This window comes from Rhea americana, unplaced genomic scaffold (assembly GCF_003343005.1).
Source record: "Rhea americana isolate MKP2758 unplaced genomic scaffold, rheAme1 scaffold_468, whole genome shotgun sequence".
Lineage (NCBI taxonomy): Eukaryota > Metazoa > Chordata > Aves > Rheiformes > Rheidae > Rhea > Rhea americana.
In genome coordinates, this window is record NW_028186610.1 from 243071 (window position 1) to 255415 (window position 12345).

A 12345-nucleotide genomic window follows, 5' to 3' on the forward strand; every position below is an offset into this window, starting at 1 on the left:
GGACACGGTGCAGCTGTGCTGCGCCGAGGCCTGGGCCCTGCCGGCGGCTCAAAGGTTGGCGGGGAAGGGCTCTGGCTGTTTACACACGCGTGGGGCCCTGGCGTCTTCTTCCCGGTGCTGACGACGACCGAATCGCTCTGTGTTTCGCTTCCCCTGCCTTGCAAAGCATCCTGAAGCCAGAGCCTGGCGTTGCTGAGCGCTGCCTGAGCTGGGAAATGGGTGCGTGCAAGGCACGGTTCGCAGGCACGATCCAAGCCTGCCGTTCCCACACCCCCGTGCGCGCTGGGATTGAGTGGCTTTGCAGTGAGCTCAGGGCGGGAATGGAGCCGGCGAAGAGTGTGTCCGTCAATCCGTCCCGCTAGCCGGAGGGGGAGCCTTTTCCTGGCTGCCGTAGCCCTTTGAGGCAGCTCCCCACCGTGCTGGTGCACCCTGACATGCGAGCCGCTGCCGGGGGGAAGGAGAGAGGCTGGCTGCTGCCAGCGGTGAATTGAGCCCTGCACGTGTCCGCACTCACGTCGGTGCAGGGTCCCCAGGCAGCCCCGGTTCCTGCTACTGTTTCAGACCTGGGGGAAGAGGGAGATGGAGCCAGGGCAGCGCTGTCTCCCTGCCGTGGGGAGCGGGTCAGGGCCTCGGGGAGGCCTGGCACGACGCGCTCCGGGGAAGTGTTGTCTCGTGGCTGATTCAGCTCCCTGGGGAGGGCCCGTTTCCCAGCACGGCGTGGGACTTGGCTCAGGTTCCCCTCGGCTGGGATGTGGAGGGAGGCCAGCTCGCGCTCAGCCTTCCCATGCCTGCATCACGGAGGACGGGAGATCCCGGGCTGCAGGAGCACGCAGGGCGCTCGTGCTAGCGGGGGCCCCTGTCCTACTCCCGTCCGCTTCGAGTAACTGCCAGCCTCGCTCTCTCCCACGGTAGTCTGCTTGGTTTCTGCACTGCTGAGCAGTGGAGGGCTTTGGGCTGGGGTGAAGGCTAGGGAGGCACGTGCTGATCGCTGCCTCCCGTCGCTCCCCTCTGCTCTCCCCAGGCTGCTGGTTGGGGCACCCCAAGATGTGGACATGGAGAACAGCACACGGACRGGCGCCGTCTACTCTTGCCCCCTCACCGCCTCCAAAAGCGACTGCCAGAGGCTTGATATTGAGTTGAAGAGTACGTGAGTGCCCCAAGCACCCTGYAGCACCCCAGTACCCCCAACCCAACACTCTCCTCCTCCGTTGTTCCCATCCTCCAGCCAGGCCCCCCATTCCTCTGTCTCTGCCCACTGCAGAGAGGGCAAGAGCTGCCTGAGAAAAGCTGCACTGGGGCCCCGAGTGAAACGGGGGTTTCTCTGCGTTTTTAAGTGCGGCGTCCCCTGGGCTGGGAGCTCTCGTTTTGCCGTGTTCCCGACTCTCACACCGTGTCTCCCCGGCTTAGGTGAGCCAGACAAATACATCATCGAGGATATGTGGCTGGGAGTGACGGTGGCCAGCCAGCGGCAGCCAGCTGGRAGGGTGCTGGTGAGTGCACGCGTACCTTTGCACACCCTGTGTCGGCCCTCGCAGCTGTGCCGGCGGCTGCGTGTCACCTCTYTCTTTCTCTGTCCCGTTGGAAAGGGACCTGTGGCGGTGTACAGACCACTGTTGTGGTAGTGTGTACAGGGGCACGCRGACCAATGCCAGGGTAGAGGGCAGTGTCTGGGGTATATGGACTGCTGTCCTGCAGCGTATAGACCATTAGTGGCAGGGCAGTATTGGTATGTACGGCCTGATGCCCAGATCAGGGCAGAGGCAACATGTGGGCAGAGAGAGCCGGTCCTGCAGTGGTRGCACTGGGGTGGAGGAGGCTGTAGCCCCCCAGTTTGCTGGTGCCCCGTGTGCTGAGGCTGGGTGCTCGGCTGTGCCGGCAGGCCTGTGCTCACCGCTACACGAAGGTGCTGTGGTCGGGCAGCGAGGACCAGCGGCGCATGGTGGGCAAGTGCTACGTGCGGGGCAACGACCTGCGCCTCAACATCAGCGATGAGTGGCAAACCTACCACAACGAGATGTGCAACTCCAACACGGATGCTGAGGAGACGGGCATGTGCCAGATGGGCACCAGCGCAGGCTTCACTGCCAACATCATCTACTTCGGGGCGCCTGGCGCCTACAACTGGCAAGGTGCGTGGGCACGGCCCCTGCCCGGGCAGAGACAGGGCAGAGAGCCCCCTTCGCCAGGGCAGCCTGCCTGCCCGGGCAGCTGTGCCCTCGCGGGGCATCCGCTTGAGTGGCGTGAGGTGCGTGCGGGTGTGTGCGCGCATGCTCGTGGGCCTTCGAGCGGGGTGTGTGTATGCCTTCGTGCTTGTGTGCGCCACGTGCACGTGCATGCACTTCTGTGCGTGGCTGAGYGTGCGCACGCGCGCGTTTGGGCTTGTGTGCTGCCGCACGTGGGGAGAATGCGTGCCTGAGTGTGCCTGTGTGCACGTGTGTGTGCCTGCGTGTGTGTGCATGCTTGTCTGCATGCCCATGCGTGTGTGCCGTGGCAGTGGGTGAGCGTGCCTGCATGCCTCAGAGCACGTACACCTGTGTGTGCGCTCGCACACAGGAGCAGTCTGGACAGTGGGTGGCAGCAGGCTGGCAGCAAGGGGCTGATACCTGCCCTGCTATTGCAGGTACCAACTACATGCTGCAGCGGGAGATGTGGGACCTGCACGACTTCTCCTATCTCAACAAGCAGAACGGCAACACCTACATAGGTTAGGAACAGGACACTGGGCTTCCCCCCAGTTCCTTGGCAGCTCTGGGGGGATTTGGATCTGGAGGAGGTTTGAGGGATGCAGGCTTAGGGAGAACTTGGAGAGGAGCGTGAGGTTTGGGGGTGTCGGGGGACTCCCTGGGGTGGCCAGGCCCTGGCGGGGGTCCCGTCACTGGCCCCTGGCTCAACCGCAGGATTTGGCCGCAGGGTACACAACGGAGATGGGCAGCGCTGTSCTGCAGCAGGACGCGGTGACGGTGGTGTCGGGCGCTCCCCGGTACCAGCACACGGGCGCCGTGTACCTGCTGAGCCACAGCYCCCAGTACACCCTGGAGAAGAGCTTGCTGCTCCGCGGCCACCAAGTCGGCTCCTACTTCGGCAGCGCCGTGGCCCTGGCAGACCTCAACAACGATGGGTGAGTTCAGCAGAGCTGGGTCCCCCAGCTCTGGGGGATGGTGGCCTCTCCTGAAGCATCCCCTGGCTCAAAGGGGTCTCTGTGGGTTGCAGCATGGAGTGGGTCTCCATCGTCTTTGTGGGAGCTTTTGGCTCRTTTCGAGGGTCTCACTGCTCTTTAAGGGGAGTGTGTCTTCCTGTAGCTTTTGGGTATCGCCACCTCTTCCAGGGAGGTYTCCCCCCTTTCACTGGGGGACACTTGGGTTTGTCAGGGTGGGATGTTGTGAAGAGGGGTCTGCCCACAYGGCTGGCCTGTGTCATAGCCCCTCAGCCCTGACCTGTCCCTTGGCCCCGCAGGTGGCAGGACCTGGTGGTGGGAGCCCCCTACTACTTCAAGCGGAAGCAGGAGGTGGGGGGTGCCGTGTACGTGTACATGAACGAGGTGGGGGGCTTCCGGCCTGAGCCCAGCTTGGTGCTCACCGGCCCCAGCTACTCCGCCTTTGGCTTCGCCGTGGCCAGCATCGGGGACATCAACCAGGAYGGCTTCCAGGGTGAGGGGCTGGGGAACCCCATCACAGGGGGACCCCAGGGTGCGTGGCATGGTGGGGCTGGGGTGAAGTGGGGCTGCCTCTAGGGGTGCAGGGAGGATATTTGGGGATTGAGGGGATCCCACTTGGGGAGTATAATGAGCTCTGGGGAGATGGAGATCTCTGGGGAGGGTTTGGGGTGCACAGGAAGGGACGGGGAGCATCTTGATGGGGGTGTTCAAGGAAGAGAAGGCGTGGGTGAGAATGGGGTGGGAGAATTGAGGAGACATTGAGGAAGCACCAGAGGTACTGCGGGGCAGCCCCCTCCCTGTCCCCATGGGACTGACCTTTCTCTTTTCRCTAAAGATATTGCTGTGGGGGCTCCTTTCGAGGGACCTGGCAAGGTCTACATCTACCACAGCAGTGCAGAAGGACTGCTGGACAAACCGCGGCAGGTAACACTCCATGGGGCAGGGGGGCTCCCTCAGCGGCAAGGTGGGGGCTGGACAGCCTCTGAGCATCCTGCAGTGCATGGGTGGGATGTAGGGGCGTCTCCAGATCCGTGGGGCTGATGGGGTGGTGCTGAGCAGCAGGTGACACTCCATTCTGCCGTGCTCCCCAGGTGATCAGCGGCTCAGATCTGGGTCCCGCCAGCATGCGAACCTTTGGGTACTCGCTTAGTGGGGGGCTGGATGTGGACAGTAACTCCTACCCCGACCTCCTGGTGGGCAGCTTGGCAGAGAGGATTGCCCTGCTCAGGTAAGGGAGCAGGGATCAGTGGGCATCTTGCAGCCCTCTGTCCTAGCACTGCCACCTCCCTGGCTCTGGGGACTGTCCCTGCTTTTCGAGCACCCTGCTCCTGCCGCGAGGTGGGCACACGTATGCCAAGAGGGAGCCTAGTCCCATTTGGAGGCTTAGCCAAGCCCTGTCTTGCTGCCCAGAGCTCGTCCGGTGATCAACATCCTGAACAAGACGTTGACGGTGAACCCCAGTAAGGTGGACCCTGCCCGGTGCACCCCTGACTCCTGGTAAGGCCCCCTCGCTGTGACTGCTCCCAGTCATRGTGCTGCACCGCAGACGCGTGGGCTGCGGGGTGCTGCAGGCGGCTCTGCTCACAGCCCYGTTTCCCCTCCCAGTATCAAGGTGACCGTCTGCTTCTCCTACAACCAGAGCGCCGGTGACCCAAAGTACAAGGAGAGGATCAGTGAGTGCACGGGGGAGCACGTTACGCATGTGCACACAGAAATGGGTCTGAGTGTGGGGGGATATACCCAGGCATTTGTGCAAGTGTGGGAGCAGAAGGGCTACACTGGGGGACATGCTTGCGTGCAGGGGGTGTATGTGTGCGCACAGGTATGGGGGAGGATATGAGCTGTGGGTGTGGGGATGTGTACGCGCACATGTGTAGGGGATATGTGTGCACACAGGTGATTGTGTTCACATGTATGTGTGCAGGGGGACACGCAGTTTTGTGACCCCCGTGGCACTGCTTTCCCCCCCCGCAGACCTGGAGTACACGTTGGAGGCTGACAAGGACCGTCACCCACCCAGGGTGAAGTTTTTGGGGACGCACTCTGCCACCTACCGCGGCATCTTCCGTATGCCTGACACCCGCTGTGAAACCAAGGAGCTCCTGCTGGTGGTGAGTGGGTGTGAGTGCATGCACACACGTCTGGATGCATGCGTGTGTGCACTACAAGTTCTTCTGCTCATGAAACTGGATCAGTGGAACTACATGTTGGAAGATAGAATGGGGATGGTGAGGTGCAGAGGCTCCTGGGAACAGAGAGGAGAAGGCATTTTCCAGCAGAAAAGGGGATCTGARTTCAGGCTACAGCTGCAATGAGCTTGATGGGTCTCATAGGCAGAGGTGTGGAGCAGGAACTGATGCCTCTAGATGTGGCTGGGGGCTGCTTTGCTGTGGCTGGAGCTGGAGGAGGGACAGGGAGAGAATCAATGCTTTGCTGTGATTTCCTCCATCCCACAGGAGAACATCCGGGACAAGCTACACCCCATCATGCTCTCCATGAACTACTCGCTGGTGGAGAGGCCTAGGACCTTCCAGCTGGGCCTCCACTCCCTCAATGCCTTCCCCGTCCTCAACGAGGACCAGTCCCACGAGAATGAGACTAAGGTGCTGTGGGGAGCGGGCGAACAGGCCGGTTGGGGGCACGGGTCCCTCCAGGCTGTGCCAATGCCTCAGTGTCCCCATGTGTGAATGGAGCAGGCACAGCCCCAAGGGCTGGGCTGTGAATGCCCCTCTGGGCCTGGCTCTATGCTTTGGGGTTGGAGAAGGCTCAGGGCAGGCATTGACATAGGGACATCCCTGTCCCTCAGATTGAGTTCCAGAAGGAGTGTGGAATGGACAACAAGTGCTACAGCAACCTCCAACTTCAGAGCAGCTTCRTAACTGACCAGAACCAGCCCCTGCCCAGGTGAGAATGGGCAGCGCCAGGTCTCTGTCCACCTCTCCTGTCCATTGTGCCATCCCCTGCCAAGCCTCGGTCRGCCCTCAGCCACGGTGTCCCCATCCTGGTGTGCGCCAGCATCTCCATCTCGCTGGGGTGGATTCATGCTGAGGTGGGTGGCACCACTTGGGCACCCCTGTGCTGAGCGAGGGTGGTCTTTGCTTGGCGCAGGCTGAACGGGACCCAAGTGCTGCAGTACAGCCGGGACATGCGGAAGCTGTACCTGAGTGTGAACATCACCAACACGCCCACCACRGCCTTCAACGGTGAAGATGCCCATGAGGCCCTGCTCAACATCACAGTGCCTGCAACCCTGCTGCCCTCCTCTGTCCGCCCGGTAAGGGATGTCCTCCCCGTTCTCCAACTGGGAAGGAGGCAAAGACCTGGGGCAGGCACTGCCAGACTGTTCCTCACACTCATCCACTCTCCAGAGTGGGGCCTGTACCTTTGCGGAGACAGTGCTGTGCGAGCTGGGCAACCCCTTCAAGAGGAACCAGAGGGTGAGTGCTCTGCTGAGGCCCACCTGAGCCTTGTCTGGGGCTTGGTAGGCAGGCGGGGGTCCGGCCATGCTACTCCAAAGTCCATCTGTTGCAGGCAGAGCTGATCATCACCTTTGAGGCCATTGGGATCACACTGGACACACGAGAGGTCTTGGTGTGGCTGGACCTATCCACGTGAGTGTCCCTGGGCAGGCAAGGGTGGCTGGAAGCAGGGGCTGGGGAAAAGGTGCCTGGAGGAATGCCAGCTCCTCTTTCAGTGAGTGGAAATGCAASTGCCTCTGGGATAGAGCGTAGCTGTGTAGCGATAGCCTTCAGCTGCTCCACAAGAGAGCTGAAAACCAGTGAAAGAGCTGYTAAACCCAGCAGGGCTCCTGGAGCTGGCAAGACAAGGCACCCCTAAGACTCTTGCTGGGAGGCTGCCCATGCTGTTCAGTGGAGGGAGACGCTGACCATGGGGTGATGTCTTGCAGGCAAAGCACCCAGGAGGACCTGCAGCCCGTGCTGGCCAAGCTGCTGGTGGATTATAGCATCCAGTCGTCGCTGACAGTGTGAGTATGAGCCGTGTCCCTCTGTGCCTCTGCATCCGCCGCAGCAGCTCTGCTCTTTCCCCTGCGTGGAGGGTGGGTGCCCACAGAAACCCTGTGCTTTGGCTSTGCCTGAATCTGGTTATGTCTGGAGTAAGCACAGCCTGGTGCATCTGCAAATCAGGCACGTAGATGCCGTGGTGACCAGCCATGCCCTCGTCTCTAGCCCCAGAGGTGTTCCCTCCCTTCTCTGCCCCCCCTTCACCATGCATGTCCCCCTTGTCCCCAGAGCCTCCTCCCACATCCAGTCACACTTCAGTGGGACGGTGGTGGGCGAGTCGGCCATGCAGAAAGAGCAGGACGTGGGCAGCGCCCTCGCCTTCGACTTCCAGGTGAGGCCGGTGCACGGCAGGGCAGCCAGTCCTGGCAGCGTCGGAGTGGTGGGACTGGGGGCTGGAACAGCTCCTTCCCTGGTGCCACTGGGCTCTGCTTTGCAGGTGACCACCAAGGGGGAGTCACTGGGTGCCCTGGGCACCATCCTGCTTGGATTCGAGTGGCCCTACGAGATCCCCAATGGCAAGTGGCTCCTGTACCCCACAGAGATCCTCGTCAACAGCAATGAGACCTGCCAGCCCCCTGGGGGAGTCATTAACCCCCTCAACCTCACTGTGAGTGTCTTTGTCACTGGTGCTTTGCAGGTGTCCGGGCTCTGCCCTCCCCACGGCGAGCATGGCCTGCAGGATGGCAGGACATGCCTGTGCCCCTGCTTCAGTGTTTCCAGCTCTGTTCACCCCTGTTTGGTCAGAGTTGCCCAAGCTCTAACAGGGTTCATTCCTCTCCAGCTCCTGGAAGACAAAGTCCCACTCCGGCAGAGACGTGAACTGGGGGAATCACAGCCGGCAGAGCCCCCCATCACCCTGGCCACTGCCAAGAAGGCCAAATCGGAGGTGGTGCTGGTGAGCGAGGCCTGGGGATGGTCCTGGGGGCCTCTGGCTTTAGGGGATGGAGGGGCTGGGGAACCTACATGCCCTCCACCAGCACTGCTGGGGCAGGAATGGGATGCAGGTGCCTCTGGACACAGTTGCAGGCTGAGGACCCGGCGCACGCTTCTGCCTGCAGCCACTGGGCGGCAGTTGTCTCCTGCAGGGTGCTCACACGCAGTGACACGCGCACAGCAGTGCGCAGAGCGACATGCAGCAGCACACGCCGCCGTGTGTGAGTGCAGTCTGCCGTTAGGGCCGGTTACCGGGGTGTGTTTGCRGTCACGCGTGGGGCTGCACGCATCCTCCCATGCAGCAGCATACCTGCGCGCACACAGCTGCACGTGTTTATGCAGCAGCATGCACGTACTGACTTGTATACAGCTAGTTACGTGGGTATGTACTACAGCTTCACGGCTACAGACATGTATATGCAGTGACACGGAACTGCATATGTGTACACACGTGTGCAATGCACCCAGCTGTAGTTACACCYGTAGAGTGTACGCAGCTATAGCCACACGCACACTTACAGCCCACGGCGCAACGGCATGCGCCCAGGCACAGCTGCACACGTGTGTATGCCATGAAACACTCACTTGCACGCACAGGCTTCCTGTCCAGTCTTGGTGCGTGGCACACTGCACTAGCAAGGTGCTCTGCAGACTCCGGGGTGTGCACCCCACTGAGCGCCCCCTCCCTCTTCCAGAGCTGCTCCAAGGGCACAGCCCACTGCATCTGGTTCGAGTGCCCGGTCCACGACACCCAGCACCCCACCACCTTCAGCATCCGCGCCCGCGTGTGGAACAGCACCTTCATCGAGGTCAGTGCCAGGCYCTGCGGTTCAGCTTTGGTGGGGGGCAGCGAGTGCTGGCAGAGCTGGGTCAGCTCTGAGGTCAGGGCTGGGCTGCCCCTCCCAGGGAGCTAGGGACACTTTTAAACAGGGCACGGAGTTTGCCAGGTCTGAGCTCAGCAACTAAAACCCATCCCTCACCCTGTTCCCAGTGGCAGGGGTTGGAAGGGGTGAGGTCGGCATGGCTGCCTGGAGATGAGGTGTCCTCTGCTCYGGGACTCATGGGGCCACCAGCTAAGTGCCAGTGGTGCTGGCAGTCCCAAGACCCCTCCATCACCTGTGTGCCCCCAGGAGTACAGTGATTTTGACCGGGTGAAGGTGGATGGCACAGCGACACTGTTCCTCCGGACCCACGTCCCCACCATCAATATGAGGAACCACACGGTGCGGGTGAGTCACTCCAGAGCATCTGACTGGGATGGAGTGGGACTGGGGTTACTGGAGCCCCCCAACCTAACCCTCCTTCCCCTAGTGAGCTGCTTCTTGGCCTTTCCAGTTCTCTGTGGATGTCGACTCAGAGCTGACGGAGGAGCAGCCAGCTGAGATTGCGCTGTGGTTGGTGCTGGTGTCTGTGGCTGCCGGGCTGCTGCTGCTGGGGCTGATCATCGTCCTGCTGTGGAAGGTGAGCACCTCGTCGACACTGCTCACAGCCTGGCAAGTGTCTGGATCCCCCTCTCCTGCAAGCAAGTGGTGCAGGAGCTGCTGTGAGACCTGATGTGCTTGTGTCACCAATGGCTGGTGATTCTCCACCTGAATGTGGGATGCTCACAGACAGCTCTACGCAGAGGCATGAGAAGTCACCTCTCTGGATGGCCACGGGCAGCCCCTGCAGGTGGGAGCTGGCCCAGGAGGAGGCTGTGTACAGGATGCAGAGATGCACTCACCTCTGGGGCAGAATGAGCCTGCTGCTGCTCTGTGGCCAAGGAGGAAGAGCAGAAAGAGCAAATCGAAGGCCATACCCCTTCCAGAGTAAGGGGACCTGGCAAAATATTATGGGAGTCGAACCAGCCGAGGCAGGGCTGGACGATGGCACCTCCTTGTCCCTCGCCACCTCCTCCAGCATCAGATCTCTCACAGCTGCGTGGGACTCATCCTGCCCTTCCCTTGGGCTCCCAACTCCTCCCTGCAGTGGTGCAGGGCACAGGGGTCCCTGACCCCTTGGGGATCCCCCCACTCTCTGGCCAGGAGGGGTTACATGGGAYCAGCCAGGTGCTGTCCCTCCGCAGCATCTGCAGGGCCCCCCACCCTGCAGTGTCCCCAGGACAAGGCCTTGGCAGGGTGCAACTTCTGGTCCACTGCCCCTCTCCCTCTGTCCTGGGTGGGTGGCTCCCAGCCACCCCATTCCGTTGTCTCCCAGGCATTTCCTGGGTGCTGCCGCTTCTGGGCTGGAGCATTCCCACCCTGGCTCTCTCCTCCGCGTCCCCTGACCCCTGTCGCCTCCTTCCTCGCAGTGCGGTTTCTTCCGGAGGGCCAACACGCGGGCCATGTACGAAGCCAAGGGCCAGAAGGCGGAGATGAAGATCCAGCCGTCTGAAACGGAGCGGCTGACAGATGACTACTAGCTGGGGGCAGCAACCGTTGCCCCCGAGCGCCCACTCCACCCGCTTGGTAATGCCCCGAACCCTCGTTCCCTGCGTCCCGCTGGGCCAGCTGCAACGGGACCTTCCTTCTCTCCAGCTTCCTCCGCTCTCCCTTCGCTGCTCCATCTCTTCCTGCCCCTGCTGGGCCCTATAGGGCCCCCATAGGGGTGCAGGGTCTCCGTGTGCATCTCCCTCGAGCTGCTCCAGGACAGTTTTTCCTTTCCGTCTTTGAGGCCATGGGCTTTGCTGGCCTCTGCCCCATGAGAGCCCCGGAGCGGCTGGGACGGAGGCAGGAGACGGCCTCCTCGGGGTGTTTGTCACCACGGGCCGGCTGTCAGCATAGGTGAACGGCTCAAGCAAAGCATCAGGCGGGKGCGCAGCGCCCGCGGCAGGGAGGAAGCTGAGGCACGCGCCGTTCGGCGGGCGAGGGGTCCTGTCCCCTTCGCCGGCTCTGGATTCTCTYTCTTTACACTCTCCGCCTGCCTAACCTGTCTCTGGGCTCCAGTTTCTCTTCCCAGTTTCTTCTCTCCCCAGTCTGTGTGTTAAACTGCTCCTTCCTTCTCCCCCCGCAGTGCGACTTCTTCCAGCGGACTCGCTACTACCGGATCATGCCCAAGTACCACGCGGTGAGGATTCGGCAGGAGCAGCGCTACCAGCCCGGCGGCCTCCTGCCCCGCTGGCGCAAGAAACACTGGGTAACAAGCTGGCAGGAGCCAGAGAAGTACTACTGACCCCCTCGCCCTCACCCCGCCAGCGGGGCCGGGGGCCGCGCGCGCCCCCGCCGAGCCGTCGTGCAAGGGGAGCACGAGGACTGGTTTTACTTTGCACAAGGGGATCTTTTCCTGCCCTCCCCGTTGCCTGAGGACATGGCCATGTCCCCCGTGCTCGCTCGTGTGCCCTCCCATGCGCTTCCCCGTGCCCTCTTGTGCGTGACCCGCCTCTTGCACGCTCGCGCTACCGACTGGAGGGCTGCTGCGGCGCGAGGCTGAGCCTGACGCGTCCCCCTCCTCCTTCCTCGACACGATCGCTGCTGGTCTCACTAGTGCCTTCCCCTCGCACGCTGCTGGGGCTGCCCGCGCGCAGACACTCCTCCCTGCCGGGCGTCCGTGACACGTCCTTGCACGCCAGGACACGCTTGCACACCCCGCGTTCCCCCGAGCCTCTCTGGGGGTGAGGTGAATGACCCCCTCTGTGTCCCCCTTCCCTCCACGCTGACCGCACAACGCTGCTCAGCTTGCGCTGGGGCCGCGTGTTACACGGGGACGGGGTGCAGTGGGAGCGCAGAGCCTTCCTCCCCTGCCTCCTCCTCCCCAGTGCAGCACGGGAGCCTGATCCTGCACATTCCTTTCCCCACTCCCCGGCCAGCGTCAAGGCCGGCACGGCACAGCCTTGGCACGGGGGGTGCAGAGGACCAGGAGGGGAAACCCCCTCCATGCAGCCTTCGCCCCTGCAGCGACTCGGGCTGGAGGATGCTGCCCTGGGGGCATCTGTCCTGCCCCGGGGCTCTGTCCTGCCCTGCAGATGCCGACGCTGCCCTGGGGGTTAAGTTATTCCACGTCTCTCATGTGCGTTTCGGTGTGGAGCTCCGGAGCGCGGTTGGTACTAGGGCCCGGGGGCGGTGCGTCCCCCCGGCCGGGCGCGCGCCCTGCCGCTGGTGCCCAATAAAGCCCCGCTCCGGGATTTGTAACCTCTCGCCTCCTCCGTGTGCCAGCCGCGACCTTACTTGGGGGGGTGGGACGCAGCAGGGGCCGAAGGGCCACGAGGGTCCCTGGGGGGAGGCCAGGGGCTGGTGGGACATGGTATTGGGGAAAAATGTG

The 12345-nt window shown here is 62.5% G+C and overlaps 1 protein-coding gene across 3 annotated transcripts; it reads left to right on the plus strand.

Annotated features, from left to right (window-relative positions):
• Positions 1 to 1005: 1005 nt before the first annotated feature.
• ITGA3 (integrin subunit alpha 3) lies at positions 1006 to 12215 on the plus strand. Of its 3 annotated transcripts, XM_085316386.1 has the most exons (25): positions 1006 to 1143; positions 1408 to 1490; positions 1880 to 2129; positions 2621 to 2704; positions 2911 to 3118; positions 3454 to 3647; positions 3990 to 4078; positions 4246 to 4382; positions 4565 to 4651; positions 4760 to 4827; positions 5129 to 5265; positions 5611 to 5757; positions 5961 to 6058; positions 6263 to 6428; positions 6523 to 6591; positions 6686 to 6765; positions 7062 to 7139; positions 7405 to 7507; positions 7613 to 7783; positions 7958 to 8071; positions 8805 to 8918; positions 9240 to 9338; positions 9445 to 9570; positions 10400 to 10556; positions 11101 to 11191. In XM_085316386.1, the coding sequence occupies exons 1-24, from the start codon at positions 1053 to 1055 to the stop codon at positions 10508 to 10510; spliced, it is 2904 nt and encodes a 967-aa protein (XP_085172512.1). In that variant the 5' UTR covers positions 1006 to 1052; the 3' UTR covers positions 10511 to 10556; positions 11101 to 11191. The 3 variants fall into 3 exon arrangements, with proteins under 3 accessions (XP_085172512.1, XP_085172511.1, XP_085172514.1); XM_085316385.1 differs by lacking the exon at positions 10400 to 10556 and having other exon boundaries at positions 11101 to 12215; XM_085316388.1 differs by lacking the exons at positions 8805 to 8918; positions 9240 to 9338; positions 9445 to 9570; positions 10400 to 10556; positions 11101 to 11191 and adding an exon at positions 8197 to 8341.
• Positions 12216 to 12345: the final 130 nt, after the last annotated feature.